Genomic DNA, 19,915 nt, shown 5'->3' with positions numbered 1-19,915 from the left:
CCCATGTCATCTGCCACATCATACATATAATAGTTTTTTTAAATATTTTACATCAAAATTACATTACCTTAAAAAAAAAAAACAAAAACCTAATTAAAATCCAATCTATCGTACGGAACCTTTCCAAAGCTTCTTAGCGGCTATCTCCCCCTCTACCTCCACCACCACCACAGTCAGCCGTCGCTTTCCAAAATCAGCATTGGTCGTTGTTTGAAACCACTATTGTTGCTCCGGTTCCAGTTGATGTGAAGGAGAAAATAGTATGTTAATTTTTTTAATTTGTCATTCTTTCTTTACATGATTTTAACTTTATTTCATGAAACCATCATCTTGATTTTTCATCTCTTCATTGACTCTTAACAAGATTTAGCATTTTTGAGTTAATTTTTTAATTAAAATTGTTTTTATTTAATTTGTAATTTAATAATGTCATGATTTAATTACGGATGTTCGAGACCTAGATTTTAAACCTAATCAGATAAAGGGAATTACACATATAAAGAGAAAAAAAAATCTAATGGTTATAGTTGAAAAAGATTTAATGGCTACAGTTACACATAATTGGGCAATAACAATATTTTTTTAATAGAATCTGTGAAATGTTAGCGATGCCTTTATGTACCATTTGTAGCACGACAATGTGAATTTAGCTTTGTCCTGTTGGTAATCAGCGTAGGTTTTACATAACTTTTATACAATTTTTATACTAACAAAACAAAGCTAAATTCACAATGTCATGCTACAAATGGTACATGAAGGCATCCCTAACATTTCACAGAGTCCATTAAAAAAATATTTTCATTGCCCAATTATGTTTGACTGTAGCCATTAAATCTTTTTCAACTATAACCATCAGATTTTTTTTTTCTCTTTATACGTGTAATTCCCTCCATCTGATTAGGTTTGAAACCCAGACCTCTGAATATCCGCAATTAAATCATGACATTATTAAATTACAAATTAAATAAAAACAATTTTAATTGAAAAATTAACTCAAAATTGTTAAATCTTGTTAAGAATCAATGAAGAGACGAAAAATCAAGATGATGACTTCATGAAACAAAGTTAAAATCATGTTAAGAATCAATGAAAAGTTAAAAAAAAAATTAACATACTATTTTCTCCTTCACATCAATTGGAACCGGAGCAACAATGGTGGTTTTAAACGATGATCGATACTGATTTCAGAAAACGACGACTGACTATGGTGGAGGTGGAGGGGGAGATAGTCGTTGGCTTGGAAAGGTTACGTACAAAAGATTGGATTTTAATTAGGTTTTTGTTTTCTTTTTTTGAGATAATGTAATTTTGATGTAAAATATTAAAAAAATTATTATATGTATGATGTGGCAATCTACTGATAAGGCAGATGACATGGCTTCTGCCATATCAAATGCCACATCATAGGAATCAGAGTGTGTACCTACTTTGGGTATATTGTATTTCTGTTTTTTTCTCAATTTAAAAAATTAATAATTTCTCTATATCCAAAATTTAAAAAATAGTAATTTCACTCTTAAGATTTTGAAATCATCACTGGAGATGATAAAGTTTGTCATCTTCTATCGTGTTTATCTTTTTACTTGGGTTATCTATTTTTACTAATTTATTTTCACCTGCCAATTAAAACTATTACCTTTGATGAAAACAAAATCAGATAAAGATGAAATCTTTTTAACGTGGAGGCAAGGAGGTGAAAGAAATAAGAAGAGAGGAAAAAAGAAAGCAAGAAGAATGGAGGCAAGGAGGTAGCGATATGGATGGGGATGAGAAAGATTTGGACAACGATTTTTGGAAGAAATTAAAGGGTTTTGAGTCAAAATGATATTTTTATCTTTTTAGATGATAATTTTTATTAATAAAAATGGGTGATACGTGAACAAACCTATTTTTTAACTGAAAAATTAAAAAAAATCATTTCATCTAAATTTGGGCGAAAAAAGAAAAAACAATTTGACTTATAAGAAGTAATAAAAAAGTATTTTGAATGAAAATTTAAAGATGATTAGGAAAAAATAGTTTAACGGGGGTTTGGAATTATGCCAAAACCCGTCAATGTAAAGAATCTGGGTTTTTAGTTTGTAAATAAATGTATTATTCATGTTTCATAGTATTCACGTATTAAATATATTTTAAAAAAATTTTGAATCTAAAATATATTAAATACATATTTTACATCTTTTTTAAATAAAATTCAAATTATATGTCGTATTTTAAGTTTACCATATTATTGTCATATTTTTGAATTTTTCAATTAAACTTAAAATACAAAATTATCTATTTTATTTTTAATTATTTATCAAAATATCACTATCATTTAAGAAAAAACCAACATTTATTTATTAATTTTCAGCTTTAATTTTAGATTTTTCTTCTTTATGGGTTATATAAAGATTCACGGTTGTTTTAAGTCTGAAATTTAGATTAATTAATTAATTTATTTTTTTCTAACTAATTGATACTTTATTTATTGTAAAAAAAATTTAAATATCTATTATATTATATTAAGTTTAATAACAAATTAAATATTTTATATTTAAATTATTATATCAATGTCCAATAAGAGATTCATAAAAAATACTAAAATTATTATGATATTACTGTATTTTTAGAAACGTATTATTAATAATATATCATATTAAATTTAAATATACACGTTTTATATTTTTTTTATACATAAATTTTAGAAACATTTTTTCATAAATATATTGTTTTATTATTTATTATATTATATTCAGATAATTCACGTTTTTTTTTTTTCGGTTCCGTAAATCGTTTCAATAGTAAAGTTTTGCGTTTTGAGTTGGAAAAATCGTTCCGACCACAGAGCCGAATTTACTATGAACTCTCTATTTAACAAACAATCTCTACCGTTGAATCTGCGGTCAAAGTGAAATATTATGTAGATTTTCTTTTCCCCACTTCGTCAGCCAGTCTTGATTGGCAACAAAGCGGAGGCCATGGACCATATTTACAAGAACAATAATGCCTCCTCAGTAGTATTCCATTTTGGTATGGAATTTAATGGAGTGTGAAAGCAAAATCTTATTATTTGGATAATTTTTCAAAAGAAGAAGAGTCAAATGACTCGCTCAAGTCAAACATGGAGTTGCATATGAAAATCTGGTTCTCTTCTGTTTTGAATTGCTTCATTTTTCCTTTTTTTAGTTATTAACGAACAATGCTTTGACATCCTATCTTCTCTGAATGTTGGTTCTCACCTTCAAGTCTAATGGCCTTGACCGACAGAGCTTCTTACTTGCCTTGATTTACCTAACACTGTACCCACCAAACTGCCTCTATTTATCACCTGTGCCGACGATTTATTAAATTGTTGATATCTTCACACAGTATTATGTCTGCTTGTTTGCTTCTTCATTAGCCGTCTAGTTGCAACACCTGTACCGAAGAACAAGATAAGGTAAGCGAGAGGCCAGCCATGGAGAAGGAGTCCATTTACAAGAACCCAAGTGTCAATATGGAGGATCGGATCAAAGACCTTCTCTCTCGCATGACCTTGAAAGAAAAAATTGGTCAAATGACTCAGATTGAGCGTCGAGTCGCCACTCCCGAAGCCCTTAAAGACTTCTCCATCGGTACGTGCACTTCTCTATCTTAGAAGAACTGTTTTATTCAGGTAATCTCTATGTAAAGTCACACAATTACTTACGCAGTTTAGTGTTTGTATGTTGTTTGAGACATTTATTCTTGCTTTTGTTTGTCTTTTATTTTTTAAATTTTGCAGGGAGTATACTTAGCTCCGGGGGGAGTGGACCATTTGAGAATGCGTTATCTCATGATTGGGCGGATATGGTTGACGGGTACCAAAAGTTAGCACTTGAGTCCCGGCTTGGTATTCCGATCATTTATGGTATTGATGCAGTTCATGGTAACAATAGCATCTATGGTGCCACTATATTTCCTCATAATATTGGCCTTGGAGCCACAAGGTTTGTTTTATTTTTATCTGAAAAAATTCAGTAGTTACTCTATCCAAATATATGAATTGATGGATAAGACTCCACCTATGATGATTCAAGTATTAGCAAAACGTTAAAGGAGCAGGAGCGTTAAGACTTGTTGAAATATATAATATATTCGTCTTTTGAAATTTAAGCAGTGACAGCATTAGGACTTGATCAAATATATTCCTCTTTTGTTTCTTCAAGTCTTTGGTAAGGTTGTGACAGTTGCTGCTCCTTGATTTTGATGAATTGCAATCTATGACAGAGATGGAGACTTGGCACGAAGGATTGGAGCTGCAACAGCTCTTGAAGTTAGGGCCAGTGGGATTCATTATACTTTTGCTCCCTGTGTAGCTGTAAGTCAAAATGTTACTGGCCATTCTTCTGTATACATAATTATGTTGTCTTCAATGTGTTAGTTGAATTGATTTTTCATCACTACTAATGAGCTGTACATGTTACATAGTGAGCTAGAGTGGAAGAGAAGCCTTCATAGTTGTTACACATACAGTGACTACTTTAGTTTCCAACCATTTTGTTCTTGGACTTATTCTTGTTCCACCTTTCACCAAAAATATTTGACATTTGATTGATGAAGTCTGTTATCTTCATTGCACAACGTCAAATCCTCGTATTTATCTCTTTTCTCTTGTATGTTCCAGATTATTTGCTGGATTAATTTGTAGTTTGATGTGCACATACAGTGTAATATGAAATTTTACCTATAAAAAATACAATGAAAATTTATTAAAAATAATAACTTGAGAGAAAAGAAACTGATGGTTTCGTTTATACTTGTGGACAATTTATCAGCTATCATGTGGAATATGGTAAGAACTAAGAACCAGTACTCCTTTCCAGATGTGAGATTTATAAGTTCAATTTCAGATGTCATTAAAGAGATTTGAATCATGAATTCCAGCAATTGAAAAGCTATCAAAACTTGAGTTAATCCATTTGCTTGTATATCATATTCTTTTTTTTTTTCCCCTTATGAATCATTCTGTTGGCTTGAATGGATTTTTTCCTGAGGAAGCTTATTTGGCACTGTCAGGTATGCAAAGATCCCAGATGGGGAAGATCTTATGAGAGTTATGGCGAAGACACAGATATTGTTAGAAAGATGACTCCCATTGTCTCAGGATTACAGGGAGTGCCACCAAAAGGACACCCCAATGGCTACCCTTTCATGGCTGGAAGGTAGAGAGAAATCACCATCTAACAACTTTTCCACATCTTGTATAATCATACAAATATATTTTGAGTGAGCCTTGTGGTCAATGAATTCTCTATTTTTTTGTCATTACACAACTTCGCATTTAATGTACACTGATCAGGATAAGGATTTACAAGTTCCTTTTACGCTTCTGTTTCTTGAATAAACATACTACATTTTCATATTACACCTCTTAGCTTTTGCAATCACTCTTATTTCTGTTCTACCCCATAATTTAAAATGCCTGATCCATTTGAAAATGTTATCATTAATTTACTTGATTTGAATCCAGAAATAATGTTATTGCATGTGCTAAGCATTTTGTTGGAGATGGAGGTACAAAGAGTGGTATAAATGAAGGGGATACAATCATATCCTATGATGATTTGGAGAAAGTTCATATGGCACCTTATCTGGACTGCATTTCACAAGGAGTTTGCACTGTCATGGCATCATATTCTAGTTGGAATGGCCGCAAACTGCATGCTGACCATTTTCTCTTGACAGAAGTTTTGAAAAATAAGCTAGGTTTTAAGGTAGACAACTCTGATTGTATATGTTTGTCAATGCATCCTGTTACTACCCAAAGCTTTTCTTGTCAAAATACTATATTATAATCACACATCCAAGTTAAATATACTATTCATGCTGTGAATATCTGAATTAGAGTGTAACAGTTGAGTTTTGTACATATATTCACTTTGTTTTTCCTTTACTAAATTTTATTTGTTTTTCTTGGAGTGTATCAATGCTAAATTGCGGTAAAGCTTGTTACATTAATATTTGTTTGTAGGGTTTTGTAATTTCTGATTGGGAAGGTCTTGACCGACTTTGCGAACCCCGTGGATCAAACTATCACTATTGCATTTCGGCTGCTGTTAATGCTGGAATTGACATGGTAGTCTTTTTCCTTCAAGTCCAATTATAGTTGTTTTCTTTGAGACATGCCACCATATTCCTGACTGAGAAAATATGCAGGTCATGGTTCCTCTCAGATATGAACAATTTGTGGACGATTTGACATTTTTGGTGGAATCTGGAGAGGTGCCACTGTCCCGGATTGATGATGCTGTTGAACGAATACTGAGAGTGAAGTTCGTTGCTGGACTTTTTGAGTATCCCTTCTCTGATAAGTCTTTGCTTGATACAGTTGGTTGCAAGGTAATTGTATGGAATCTAGTGCTTTATTTTACATTAGACATGCTGTGAATGGCTTGTCACTAGAAAGCCAATTTCTCTTATGTCTTACCAACTTTCCAAGATAAATTATTCCGTGCTTTTCTTCTTATCCTGTCATTGCCTTAGAAGTCCAACTGCCTACTAGTATCACCAAATTGTGCACCCATATATAGATTTCCTTCCTAAATCATATAAAAGCCCTTATCTCGAAAGAAGAAAGGGGGGAAATTGCAGAGCCTTTTTGTCCAAACAAAATGATGACATTTTAAAGAATATGAGAAATTGAGTGGTTACATTCTTCTTTTTTATTTTCTTAATTTTTCTGATTTTATGGTTTACTCATAGTGGAGACAACTGGATGAATTTTAATTTCAAATGGTGGTCATCTGTTACTTGGAGATGATATCAAGTCTTTTATGATATTTTTGCAGCTTCACAGAGAATTGGCTCGTGAAGCGGTTCGAAAGTCCTTGGTTCTTCTGAAAAATGGAAAGAATCCTGAGAAGCCTTTTCTTCCATTAGACAGAAATGCTAAAAGAATTCTTGTCACTGGAACACATGCTGATGATCTTGGGTATCAATGTGGAGGATGGACAAAAACTTGGTATGGAGTTAGTGGCAGAATTACAATTGGTATGCAGTTCTACCATCCTGCCCTGACTTCTCTTCATCATTTCTCTCTCTTTTTTTTTTTCTCCCTTGTGACTCTGCTTGTTACTAAATTTGATTGACATCTGCCAGAGTCTAGACCCTGTGCATGAGGTACTATACCTTCATAATTGCCACATACGATGCATATGCCTACACAAATTTCTCATGTTTATGCACATTTTACCATGTCTGTTTAAGAATGCATGATTATATCTATTTTTATTGTTATTCATTTTGAGTTTAATTGCTTCCAGTTTTTAAGGCAATACTTCTTGTTTCTAGTTAAATTGACATAATTTTTGTCCCATGTCTGAGAACCACACCACCCCTTCCTTTCTATTCACACACAGCAGGCAGGGAAGGAAGAAATAATAAGATTAACTTAGTTTATTGCTGTTTCAGCCTATGTTCCAAGTTATAATGCCTCAGTTTGATCTCTTACTGAAGCTTGTCAAAGTGACATAGGAAAAAATTTTGTTCCTCCTCATGTAATGCAGGCAGTGTACTAACAAGATTATCACGTTTCAGGTTCAACCATTTTGGATGCAATTAAAGAAGCAGTGGGGAAAGAAACAGAAGTGATCTATGAAAAATATCCATCACCAGGCACTTTAGCAGAACAAAAATTTTCATTTGCCATTGTAGCTGTAGGTGAAGAACCATATGCAGAGACCCCTGGTGACAGCTTGGAGCTTCTAATCCCCTTCAATGGAAGTGATGTTATCAAGTCAGTTGCTGAAAAAATCCCCACATTGGCTATTCTGATAACTGGAAGACCCACGGTTGTAGACCCACAGTTATTGGGAAAAGTAGATGCTCTGGTCGCTGCTTGGTTGCCTGGGAGTGAGGGAGGAGGAATTGCAGATGTTATCTTTGGGGATTACAATTTCACTGGACGACTCCCAGTGACATGGTTTAGAAGGGTTGAACAGCTGCCAATGAATGCTGCAGATAATGCATATGACCCTTTATTCCCTCTCGGTTTTGGGTTGGCATTCAATGAGAAGCCCTTGGACTAAATAATTTTATGCACCAAGCCGGCCCAAGGTTTGAGGTTCTACCTGTGGAAATAACTAGTTCCGATCAATAAAATTCTACCACAATCCTGCTGTTCCCTAGTCATAATTCTATCAAAAATGTTCATGAACCTGTTGTTTCAATGAAGGCTATTATTGTTTGTTGAGCAGGGGATTCAACTTGGTAATAAGCAGCTGCTTGTGTGAAAACTATGCTGAGTCGAGTATGATCATATCAATACACAAATACTGAACTATTTCGATCTCCTGTCAAAAGCAGGAGATAATAAGATAGAATAGCAGATCAGAATCCTAGATGGTGACAGATCGAATTATCATAATACATCGGTATGTTAAATTTTTTCTCTTCTTCTAAGATGCCTCAAGCCATGTTGTTGTAATTTGATATGTTTCTCTTGAATAACTAAATCTCAACTCCTTGATGCATGATTGCATTGTTTAATGTTACTGAGATATAATACTGCTTCTTACCCTCCCTTCATATAGTTTCGTCCCAGATGTTTGTTCTCGATTTATTGAAATCATCGAATTTGGAATATGAAACTTTTATGTCTGCATATTTTTTAAACATGTAGCAGCAGATTAGAGGTTCAGTTGATAAGTGTGATTGACACTAAAGCAAACCCAGAGAAGAATCAGAAAAGAGACATAACCGAAAGTATGAAGATGTGGTATCATGAGTGTGGTTGTAAGGTCACAACAACTAGTTAAGATTGTTGAACACCAAAAATAGGAAGACCAACCAACTAATTCCCACCCAAGGTTTAGCGCACGCTCAATTATCACCCATTAATTTTGAAAAATTTTAATATATATTCATTTGTTAAATTTTACTGGTATTATTAAGAATAAAATTATCATTTATAAATTTTATTTAATAAAAGAAAAATTTATCATATTTTTCTATCATAATTTTGAAAATTAATCATTTTTCTTTTAACTTATTTTTAAAAAATTATTTTTTCAACCTACTATCTAAGATTTCTATATTTTATTATTAAAAATTATTCTTTTAAAGTTTAAAATATTATATTTATGTCTCAAAAAGTTTATTCTCTTTCTCTAATATTTATTCTTTTTAATTATTTATTTTAACGTATTATCAACCTATCATCGACATCTTCACTTTTTCTCTAATGGTTTTCACACGCGCGGGGGACAAAAAGAAGATAGTGACAAAATTTAGTAGTCGGGAGAGTTTGGGGATGCTGTGTACCTTACGTGGGAATAAGTCTTTTGGCCAAACAGGAATAAAGTAAAGAAATTGCTTTTATTTTTCTTTCCTACGCAAGTTGCAGGGTAAAGGGTGGTGCTTTTGTGAAAGGTTGGTGGGATTGTTTTGTCATTTATGCCATGGGAGAAGTTTATATTAAGATGTCTGCCTTTTGGTTGGGTTAAGTTGAATATTCCTACCGTATACAAACCCAATCCAACCCATGAATTTCAAATAATTTGGTCTAGTTTTATACTACGAAACCATTTTAGGCAGGTCTCAAATTGTTTTTAATTTTAAAAATTAAGGTTTTAATATACAATATAATACACGATTTAATAATTATAATTTTAATATATATTTATTTAATATGTCATATTATATTTGATTAAATATTATTTTAATATTTATTCAAATTGTCATTGGTGTAATCGGTGATCCAACCCATCAAATCTCATATTGATCTTTTAATCAGGTCAATGTGAGTTTAAAAACATTGATATAAACATGTCAATTTAAATGAAATTTCAAAGACTGGGAATTATAAATTTAATATTTATTAGAAAGACGAATAATATTATATATATTAATTTTAATTATATATTATTTTATTTTTAATTAAAATTATTTAATTATATAATAATATATATTTATTTATATATTTAAAATTAATACGAATAATTTTATGGTAAAAGGCGTGTAAGCAAGCATGCACTTGCAGCTTAATTCGAACATTTGATTCTTTTCAGGCTGGGCTACGAGAATTTTCCTCACGATTTCTCTAAATCTAATATGAATAGCCTGTTTTGACAAAGCAAGAAGCTTTAGTCTCCTCGGTGCACAAAAGTTGACTCCTAGCAGTGAAGAGAAAAGGACATGACTAGAAAAGAAAATCACTCTAATACATCAACATCAAACCATTGGATTGGATTATTTAAGGATGGATTAGATTATTGTTAAATTTAGTTTACGGCTAAATAATCGAGAACTCGAACCATAAATTTGATATATAAACTTAAGTTAAATAGAATTGAATTATTTTTATTCAAATCGAATTTAAATTATCTTTCATTTTGATTTAAATTTGGCTTACGGCTCAATTTAAGTGATGTTATTTAACTAATTACTAGATAAAACAATATCGTTTTATTAATAATTCGAAAATTTGACTCATGAATTTGAGATATAAATTCAAATTAAACCAAACTAAATAATTTTTATTCGAATCAAATTCTAACTATTTTAATTTTGGTTCTGTAAACTTAAACCTAGTTCAAACTAAACTATTTTTTATTTAAATCAAATTCAAAGCATACGGCATTTCGACTCGACTTCATTTGTACCATTACTGCAACAGTAATGATTGAGGTAATTAATAACTGTTTGACATGATTAGAGTGAGTGAAAGAGTGAAACGGTATCATTACTGCAACAGTAAGAGAACTCCTATAAAGTAATGAAAGCAACTGTGCTGTAGTTGAAAAAATGCAAGAGTGGGGAAGGAGGCCTGAAGATTTACATTCATGAAACATGAAGACATGATTGCTGCTTTGTCATTATAATAACATAATTTCAACGCCGCAATCAACAAACAAGACAGAGGGACAGTTTTGTAATTTCATGCGTGATTTTGGTTGAACATTTATTGAATATACTACTACTTCCTAACTAATTCAAATCTTAATTACAATCAAGATTCCTTTTTATACCTTAATTAATTACTTTAAAAGTTAATGAACTACTGTCCTCTACCTATTGGTATGTAAAGTTATGGCCAAAAGACTTATTCCCACCAAAGGTTTAGTGCATCTTTGATGGTTTTTTGACATAAAAATCATCTAAATTTTGATCGTGGATATTGTCCGATGTACAAATTTGTGTAATAAATTGCACATATTTGTGCGACAAATTTAGCCATTTCAATAAGATTTTGAGTGATTTTCACATTGAAAAACTATCAAAGAGAGAGAAAAGATGTTGATAATGGAGTTGATGATGTGTTGGAATAAATCGCTGAAAAGAACGCTTTTCAGAAAGAGAGAATGTATTTTTTAGTGGTACAAATATAATTTTTTTAACTTTAAGAGCGTGATTATTAATTTTAAAATATGAAAACCCTAGATGGTAAGGTGAAAATATAACTTTTTAAAACTAAATGAGAGAAAAATTGTTAATATTCTAAACTAAAGTAAGAAAAAATGAGATAAAATTTTCTTTCTTTAAATAAAATTATTAAATAACATTTTCATCTCTGATAGTAATAATAAAATTTAACAGACGGATAAGTATTTAGATTTTTAAAACTTAATGGTGAGAGGTTGGGAATGCACTAAACCTTGGGTGGGAATAAGTCCTTTGGCCTAAAGCTATTTATTTATTGTCTCCTAATTGAGCCTTACATTTAAAGCTATTTATGTTTTCTCATGCTTGACCCTTGCTGCCGAAAGGGGTAGCTTGAATGGTTATATATGAAATCCTAAAGAAATCTCAAGGTGTAGACATCATACCAAGATTAGATCATTAATTTATTTTGATATAGTTATTATGAGTTTAATCACTGGATTCAAAATTATACATGTTTGGACTAATTAATTCAATTCCTAATGAACAGTTTGATTCGAATAAGGTTTCTCTTATCAAAAAGAAAATCCATACTATTATAAAGCCCCATGAGGGATCTTTTTCTTTCCAAGAGGGTCTGATTTTTTTCTCTTTTGGGAAATATGATCCATTTTCAGAGTTCCAAAGGCTTTAGAATCACATAGATTTTCATAGTGTTTAAAGGTTTTAGCATCACATGGGATGCTGCTCACTGAACAGTTCAATAGTTAGTCCCAGTTTGGAATAATGGGTTTGAGGCATTTGACCAAATTCAAAAGGCAATGTAATTAAGTAACAGGACAGCACAAATGGTGTCATTTCAGTGTTAATATCACTACATTATTCATAGAAATCGTCGAGTTTATGAGACTCTGACACATCGCCGACCAAACAGATTGGCATTTTGGCTTAAGACATCACACGACTTCCACTTATAATTCAAGATGCTTATCTTGGTGATGCCCTTTCTTTTCATTCTCCAAATGCACTTGAAATTCCATGGCCCATTTATTGCTTCTCTTTCGGCATTCCAATCTTATCTCAGAGGGATCAATTAATAGGACAAAACCTGTGTAGCCAATCGTGAACTTCATACTCTCCTCACTTTCTAGTCCCTACAGTCTTTGAAGACAATAATATCGAACTTGCCTAATTGGAGATGCGTTTTGGATAAGCAAATCTCTGCTTAGCCACATAAATGACATTGTAACTACAAGTGAGAGTCTTCTTTCTGTTTCACATTTCAGAGCTTGTAATTTGCAAGTAAAACACAATCCTGTCCGCTCCAAGTTCTAATTATACCAGGGCTATAAACTCAAGTTCTTCATCATATGTTCACATAAAACAAGGGAAAAAGCACAAAGACAAGAGTACACAACTATACTAATGAGTATGAATGAAAACTCGGGCTGCTGCTGCTCGAGCCACTGAGATTTCAAACAAAAAGCTTGTTATCCATGAGGGTATTGCATTTGAAAAGCCAGATTTTGAAGTCCAAAGTAAGGCTCATGCACTGCACCTCTTTGCAGATTCTGTCCTGGCATTTTTAGCCCATATGAGGCCATCGCATAAGGCGATGCCATTAACATATTTCCTTGTGTTGAAAGGAAGGACATGGCTGATCCACTATTTGGCTGATGCCATTGAAATTGTGAACTAGACAAGGCGCCTGAGCCGGGTTGCTGAGAAAGTCCTGCAGACTGATCCGGTGAAGGAGGGCTTTGATTGTCCAGAGGAGTTCTTGTGTCATTGAGGTTTACGGTTGTTATGTCGTGAATGCTAGCTCTCCTCTTATCTTTTCCCCCGGAGAGCTGCCGGATAAAGTACTTTTGAGCATGACTAGCCACCTGGGTCGGTGTTCTACTGGTAACAAAATTGCGAGAGATGTTTCGCCAATCTCCTTTGCCATGCTTTTTCAATCCCAAGAGAAACAGCCTGCAGAGAAATCAAAAGAACATCCATCTCAAACAAGAACACTTAGAACTCAAATTCAATTATTCAATATGGCAATCTAAAGAATCAGCCCAGACAACCTGGCTAGTTTTTTAATCAGAAAATGAGTACAAAGTTTAACAGGTATAACATAATATATGGGCTAAAAATTGAAAGATTCATATAATTTTGCACAACAATTTCTTCAAATCAATATCAAACATTATCTTGAACAAAGCCGACATGAATTCGAATGAAAAAGCTTACTTATGCTCCTCTTCAGTCCATGGAACTCCTTTCTTCCTTTCTTGCTCGGCAGGGCGAACAGAAGAGGACCTCTTTCCACCAATTCCATATGATTGTTTGAACCCATCATAGCTATTATGATTGTTAACCCACTCCAATGTGAATTGAGAGTTAGTAGTATTATTATACCCTGGAATTGGAATCAGCCCTGCTTCTATATTGCTCACATCATCTTCCAATTCTTTATACTGCTTAATTACATCTACTACTGTCTTCCCGGGGATCATCGCCGCAACTTTGTGCCATCGATCAGGAGTATCCTTATCATATATTGCTAAAGCATTCTCAAATATTTTGTTCTCTTGGGCTGTCCATTTTGTGGTCTTGCTATCTTCAAGAGCCCGATTGTTGCTTGAAAGATATGTTGAAGGGGAGATTACTTCTGTTTCCCACTTCATCACAGCAAAGCTACTGGCAAAAACTCAAAATTAATGCAACATGGTAATACTGAATTGGATATGATATGATAAGTTTTCGATTGTTTTATAGTGGTTTTTTAATTCAAAATTGAAGCTTTCGGAAACAGAGGAAAAGCAGAGCAAGATGCAGAGAAGCTGATGAGAGGAAATGTAAAAAGGAGAAGTGGAGGTGGAGGTATCACAATGAAAATATCAGTGTTAAATCATAAAGCATTTGCAAAGAATCAGAATAGCTTTTTCATTTATAGGGGCTTACTCCACAAGGAATCTTGAAAAGACACAACTTTCAAATAAATAAAAATTAAATCTCATAATTTCTTTTATTTTTAAGAACACAAATAATTAACTCTAATTGACCATTGATACAGAATCCTAATACCTCTCTACTAAGATCTGAAACAGTGAACTCCTTTTCACCCAATAAACAAACACGCAAAAAACCCAGAAACAATACAAAAAATGAAATAGAAAATCCAAAAACTAAAGTTAATAATAACAACCCATCAATCAAAGTGGCGATAAGAAGCTTAGAAGCAGAGAAAGAAACTGAAATTTAAGCGGGAAACAAAAACTAAAAGCTGAAATGGAGAAAAACCCAGTTGGGGAAACTCTGAAGTCAATGAGAAAAGCTGGTAAAGAACTCTTCTCTCTTCCTTTTCCTTGAGGTTGGAGCAACAAAGAGAAGAAAAGAAGAAAAAATTGTTCAAAGTTAACAAAATTGACGGGACAGTAAAACTTTTGAAACAAAGAATTGGATTTAAACTTTTGTCAAATTTGTAAAACTTTGAGTTACAGTAATTATAAGTCTAATTATGATATCTCCAATTTTACTCCTTTAATCAATACCGACACAGTTATAAAAAAAAACAAAAACAAAAATGGTAAGTATCAGCTCACAAGGACTAATCTGAAAATTCTAAAAGCTTGAGAAAAGGATAGGAAGAAGATGGCGGTGGGTTGTGATTGGTGGTTATGGCGATTGAGGATACAGCAATTTCTGTTCTGTTTATTATATTAAATTATTTTTCAACAAAAAATAATAATGCTATGAAAAAAGCCATTATTTTTTTGGCTTTTTCTAATTTCTGAGTTGGGGAAGGAGCTTCACGGCGCTGGCAGCTCATTATCAAATGATGCAGCCTCCACTGTAATGCATTAGTCAGTCAGGTGTTTCTCCACCGTCTGATCGGCCCGATCAATGAATATAAAATGAGGGCAAGAAGATGATCACGATGTTTCCATTTTGGGTAAAATTTTAAAACCATTTGAATTCAATTTCAGACGGGGACGGCCCAATATTGACTCAATCTAATTTTTTTCAACATAGAAATGGTTTTGTTATAGAATTTAAATTAATTTTATATTTTAAAAATGAATCAAATATGAAAAATATTTTTTTTATTTCTTTCATGTGTAATTATTACAGTTAGTTTCGATCAGTAGCCGCCACACCGATGGTCCTGATCAACTTTCAATTGCGGTATCAACTTGATTCGATGGGTCCCACATACGGTTACAACACCGCAGTCTCCTACATAATTGTACGGGTTACAATCTGAAGGAGTTTGGTCAGTCAAAAGTAACTCCATTAGAAAGCGTGTCACGCAAAGATTCTTCAGCACGAGTTAGATGTACCAACCAATCACGAAGAAACCAATTTATTTTCTTTCCAATTATTAGGGTCCACGTGTGACCACCGAACTCTTATTCTACGACCGATCGTAGACATATTCAATTCCCTGGCCAGCGAAACACCGCCTCTCAGTCTCACGTCACGTCTCCAATCGCTTTTTCACAATACTGGTTAGTGGAGTTGAGTAGGAGAATAATACCACCCGCCGCTCCTCCTTAACGCGTGTCCTTCACTTGCTATAAAACATGGTATCCATAAGACGTTATCAAAGAATAACCGAAAAAATAAAGTAACTTACTGTAAAAAATAAAAAATACATATTATAATTTTCATCTAAGTAATATAATATTATATATTTTTTTATATAATTTATATATCGATGTTATATTATTTATTTTTAAATAAAAATTATATAATTATATAATAACATATTATTTATATATATAAATTAGGTATAAAAATTTATTCAAATAATATTATTAATTATAATATTTACTTTAAAATGCTGTGAAGTCAAAAATAGCCCACTTCCAAGTCAACCCTCACACAGCCATAAGGGTAAAAAGTTTCAGAAAGTGGTCATGTGTCGTGCAACCATGCAAAGTTGTGTATGCAGGTAGGATTTATAGAAAAGTACTTTTACTCAACAAGGTCAATTTCGGAATGAGTGCACAAGCATAAGAGAGGTTTTACCCCATTAAAAGACTGTACTGTATATCACCGTTTCAAGGGTATAAAATCATGAGAATGTTAGCTTACATGATCCAAAAATATGGTAAGATTCTTATGTGACAAGAGATTCTTAAAGTTATTGGAGCCTTTTTGACATTTTAAAAATTGGGGTTAATTGTTAATTGATCGGAAAAGTCCTTTTAAAATTAATTTTTATGTAATAAGATGCGACAACTGGTAGATAATAATTATGTAATAGTTTTGTCCAAAATCTACAATTTAATTAAATCTTATTAGAAGTATGGATATTTCAATAAGTAACTAAGAATTAAGCGACTTTGACTTTACAATTCATGAAGTCAAGTAATCTCTTGAAGACGAAATCATAGTTACAATCTTATCAAGAGATGAATTCATCTAAATTTTATGGTATGACATCATCATAATGTTTATCTAACAAAAAACTTTTTTTATAAACAATATGTCATCAATATAGACATAGTTCTCTCTTATTTAAATTCAACTTAGGGATTAAGATCGTAATTAAAGGGGGTTTTAAATGTACTTTTCTCTTAAAAAATCTTGTATGTAAACATAGAGAAGGAAAAAAGAGAAAGCAAAATCGGTAATATAAGAACATTTTGATCAAATTAAATAAACAAAAAGTGGTTAATTGGTTCGATGAGTAATGTATAAATATTGTGATTCATACTTGACATGTGCAAGTACGAGGGGCATCGAATATCTTCGTCGCTATATAAATGAATATTGTAAAAAAAACACAAAATTTGATAGGGTTACAACAAATTGTCTTCACCAAATCAAAATTAATTTGCGTCTCTTTTACAAATAATATAGTTGGTTCCAACATAGGAAAAGTGTCAGATTTCATGTACAATCAACAAGTAATGTATGACTACATGAACAAGTACATTCTTGCCTCCAATCAATTTTTTTCTTATGTTAAGGATATAATATTAGAATGGGTAATACCAAATGATGTTAAGATAATATTTAAAAGAATTCTTAATTCAACATTAAGATATGATATAATGAAAAATTATGAATTAATGAAAATTAAAATCATAAATAAATAAGTCAGTTTAATAGTGTTATTTCAATGATTTCAAATTTAAATCACCACTAAGATTGAATGTTATACATACAAAACATTCGGTGTCATCTGAGATAAGGTTGGCATGATGTCTTATTAAAGGTTTTTCATGGTTTGTGAATGGAGAGTTGATTATTTATAGATTAATTACAAGTTTATTCATTATCAGTATGTAAGATACCCTATAACTTACATACAATTAGGGGTTATTTGTCTAGATTTAAATGTTTGGCCATATGGTATATAGAATGAATCATGTAGGATTCTTCCCAATTATGATGATTTTGATCTCTATTAATGAGTTGTATGAGTTTAATCCATATCAGATGGATTCAACACTTACTATTGAAATTAAGTGTAAAATCTAAAACCTTTAAGGGTCAAAAAATAACTCAAAAGTTCAAGGACTTAAGTGATATTTGTGAATGATCATTACGGTTAACTTTTTAGGGTATATTGATTAAAATAACCTATTTTTTTTCCTTGTATACATATATAGCCACTTTTTTCCTATTATATATATAACTTAAAATATAAAATATTTAAAATATCTTTAGACTTTATATTCACCCACTTAAGACTCACCCAATCAAGCATAAACTCATCAAATGAAGATATAAAACTCATCAACTCATCCAACTAAGAGTAAAATACGAGGTAAAATGAGATGAAAATGTGAAAATTTTGATGGAGGAAAGGTTGGTCGGATGGTTGGTTGGCCACCCAAACACCTAACCGACCAATTTATTTTTAAAAAAATTGATTGACTAACCAATTTATTTTTATAAAAATTGGTTAGCCAATCAATTTATTTTTAAAAATTAGTTAGCTGCTCGGTCATGACCGATCAGTTAACCCTAAATTTCATAATTTTTTTCTTTCAAAGGAAAAGTCAATTTAAATAGTTGTTATATTTGTATAATAAGAAAAAAAAGTGATTATATATATATATATATAAAAGACAAAATAAATGATATTTTAATCAATATCCCACTTTTTAGTATAAATTAAACACTAATCCCACATATTTGAGTGTCATCTTTAAAAAAATAAAAATAAAAAGAGAAGATAATTGTTTCTTCTCATTTTCTCTTCACAGATCTTCACATATTCATTCAATCTAATATGAACTAGTATTCGTGTGTCCCCAAAACCTTCACCATTCTTGTGTGGGTTTGTAGCTTTTTTTTGTGGATGAATAGGAGTCTTGCTACCTTGTGGAAGAAAAGAATTGGAGTTCCCATTATGGTAGAACTGCCAATATTGATAGAGTAATATTATATGCACAAATAATATATACAAATATTAATATGTTATTATGTGATTTGATATTTTTGTGTGTCCCTGAAACATTCACCATTCTCGTGTGGATTTTTAGCTTCTCTTTATGGATGAACAGGAACCTTACGACGTTGTAAATACCTATGGAAGAAAAGAACTAGAGTTCCTATAGTGGTAGAGCTATCAATATTGGTAGAGTAATGTTATATGCAAAAATATTGTGTACAAATATTAATATGCCACCATATGATTTGGTAATTTTAAATTAAAAATAAAACAACATTCAATCACATAATGATATATCATTTTTTGTGCATATAGTTTTATCAACACTGGTATGACACGAATCTTGCATTAAAAATATATATGAGTATGTGTGAGATCATAGGTTTTATTAAGATCTCGTTTTGTTTTTTTTTTTTTTAATTTTGGGCCTATAGAGATCCTTCGATTATGTTTCACAATTCCTTATATCGAATCACACACATATTTAACCCTAATAAAGGCTATATTGAAAGTTGAAAACAAATTTTATATATATATATAATCATTTTAACGGATGCTAATTTTATCTTGAATAAAAATTCATACTGGGTGGTTTGTGAACTCCAAATTCAAATCAAAATTGTATCCAAGTTTGCATTCGTATAACGATAAAACACTATATATATAATTTAAGTATATAGATGATACATCATTATATAATTAGATGATTTTAAATTAAACATAACGTAATACTTAATCATCTGATGATATATCATCTGTATATATAAATTATGTGTTAAAAATATATATACATAGTATTGCTTAGAGGTGTCAAATGGGCTAAGTTGACCCGCTACTATAACAAGTCGGGCAAGACATTATTGTTTTTATAATTATTTAAAAAATTAATTAATTAATAATTATAATATAAAAAATATTTTTTATTAAAATTAATAGGTCAATCTGTTACTATAAGATTCAATTTAACCCTATATATATACGGTTGAATTGTGAGTATAATATTTTTCATAAATTGACTTGACCTATAAGATCAACTACTATATAAATCTTAGATCTAACCTAATTTTTACATCTAATCGATCCGAGCTAATCCGATCCACCAATCACCTCTAGACCATTGCTCTTCGCATGCAAGGGAATTGAGAAAGTGGAATTTGTCACTCACTTGTCACATGTATCACGTTCTTTTGC

The 19,915-nt window shown here is 31.6% G+C and overlaps 2 protein-coding genes across 3 annotated transcripts; one reads left to right on the top strand and one right to left on the bottom strand.

The window, feature by feature from the left end:
- Positions 1–2,998: 2,998 nt before the first annotated feature.
- On the top strand, positions 2,999–8,529 carry LOC123225631 (beta-glucosidase BoGH3B-like). Of its 2 annotated transcripts, none has more exons than XM_044649727.1 (9): positions 2,999–3,596; positions 3,746–3,950; positions 4,231–4,321; positions 5,020–5,165; positions 5,474–5,717; positions 5,975–6,079; positions 6,160–6,342; positions 6,792–6,993; positions 7,540–8,529. In XM_044649727.1, the coding sequence occupies exons 1-9, from the start codon at positions 3,440–3,442 to the stop codon at positions 8,028–8,030; spliced, it is 1,824 nt and encodes a 607-aa protein (XP_044505662.1). In that variant the 5' UTR covers positions 2,999–3,439; the 3' UTR covers positions 8,031–8,529. The 2 variants fall into 2 exon arrangements, with proteins under 2 accessions (XP_044505662.1, XP_044505663.1); XM_044649728.1 differs by having other exon boundaries at positions 3,496–3,637.
- Positions 8,530–12,149: 3,620 nt separating this feature from the next.
- LOC123225963 (transcription factor DIVARICATA-like) lies at positions 12,150–14,945 on the bottom strand. The gene is made up of 2 exons (XM_044650359.1): positions 13,561–14,945; positions 12,150–13,296 (listed from the first exon to the last, which is right to left on the bottom strand). The coding sequence occupies exons 1-2, from the start codon at positions 13,995–13,997 to the stop codon at positions 12,813–12,815; spliced, it is 921 nt and encodes a 306-aa protein (XP_044506294.1). The 5' UTR covers positions 13,998–14,945; the 3' UTR covers positions 12,150–12,812.
- Between the last annotated feature and the right edge of the window lie 4,970 nt (positions 14,946–19,915).

Source organism: Mangifera indica, chromosome 9 (assembly GCF_011075055.1).
Source record: "Mangifera indica cultivar Alphonso chromosome 9, CATAS_Mindica_2.1, whole genome shotgun sequence".
Taxonomy (NCBI): Eukaryota; Viridiplantae; Streptophyta; class Magnoliopsida; order Sapindales; family Anacardiaceae; genus Mangifera; species Mangifera indica.
This window is presented reverse-complemented; position numbering and strand designations above follow the sequence as displayed.

Coding starts and splice junctions, on each gene's coding strand:
- LOC123225963 (XM_044650359.1), bottom strand. CDS start 13,997: ATGAAGTGGGAAACAGAAGTAATCTCCCCTTCAACATATCTTTCAAGC. Junction 13,297..13,560: donor TGGACTGAAGAGGAGCATAA/GTAAGCTTTTTC, acceptor ATTTCTCTGCAG/GCTGTTTCTCTTGGGATTGA.
- LOC123225631 (XM_044649727.1), top strand. CDS start 3,440: ATGGAGAAGGAGTCCATTTACAAGAACCCAAGTGTCAATATGGAGGAT. Junction 5,166..5,473: donor TACCCTTTCATGGCTGGAAG/GTAGAGAGAAAT, acceptor ATTTGAATCCAG/AAATAATGTTATTGCATGTG. Junction 6,343..6,791: donor TTGATACAGTTGGTTGCAAG/GTAATTGTATGG, acceptor ATATTTTTGCAG/CTTCACAGAGAATTGGCTCG.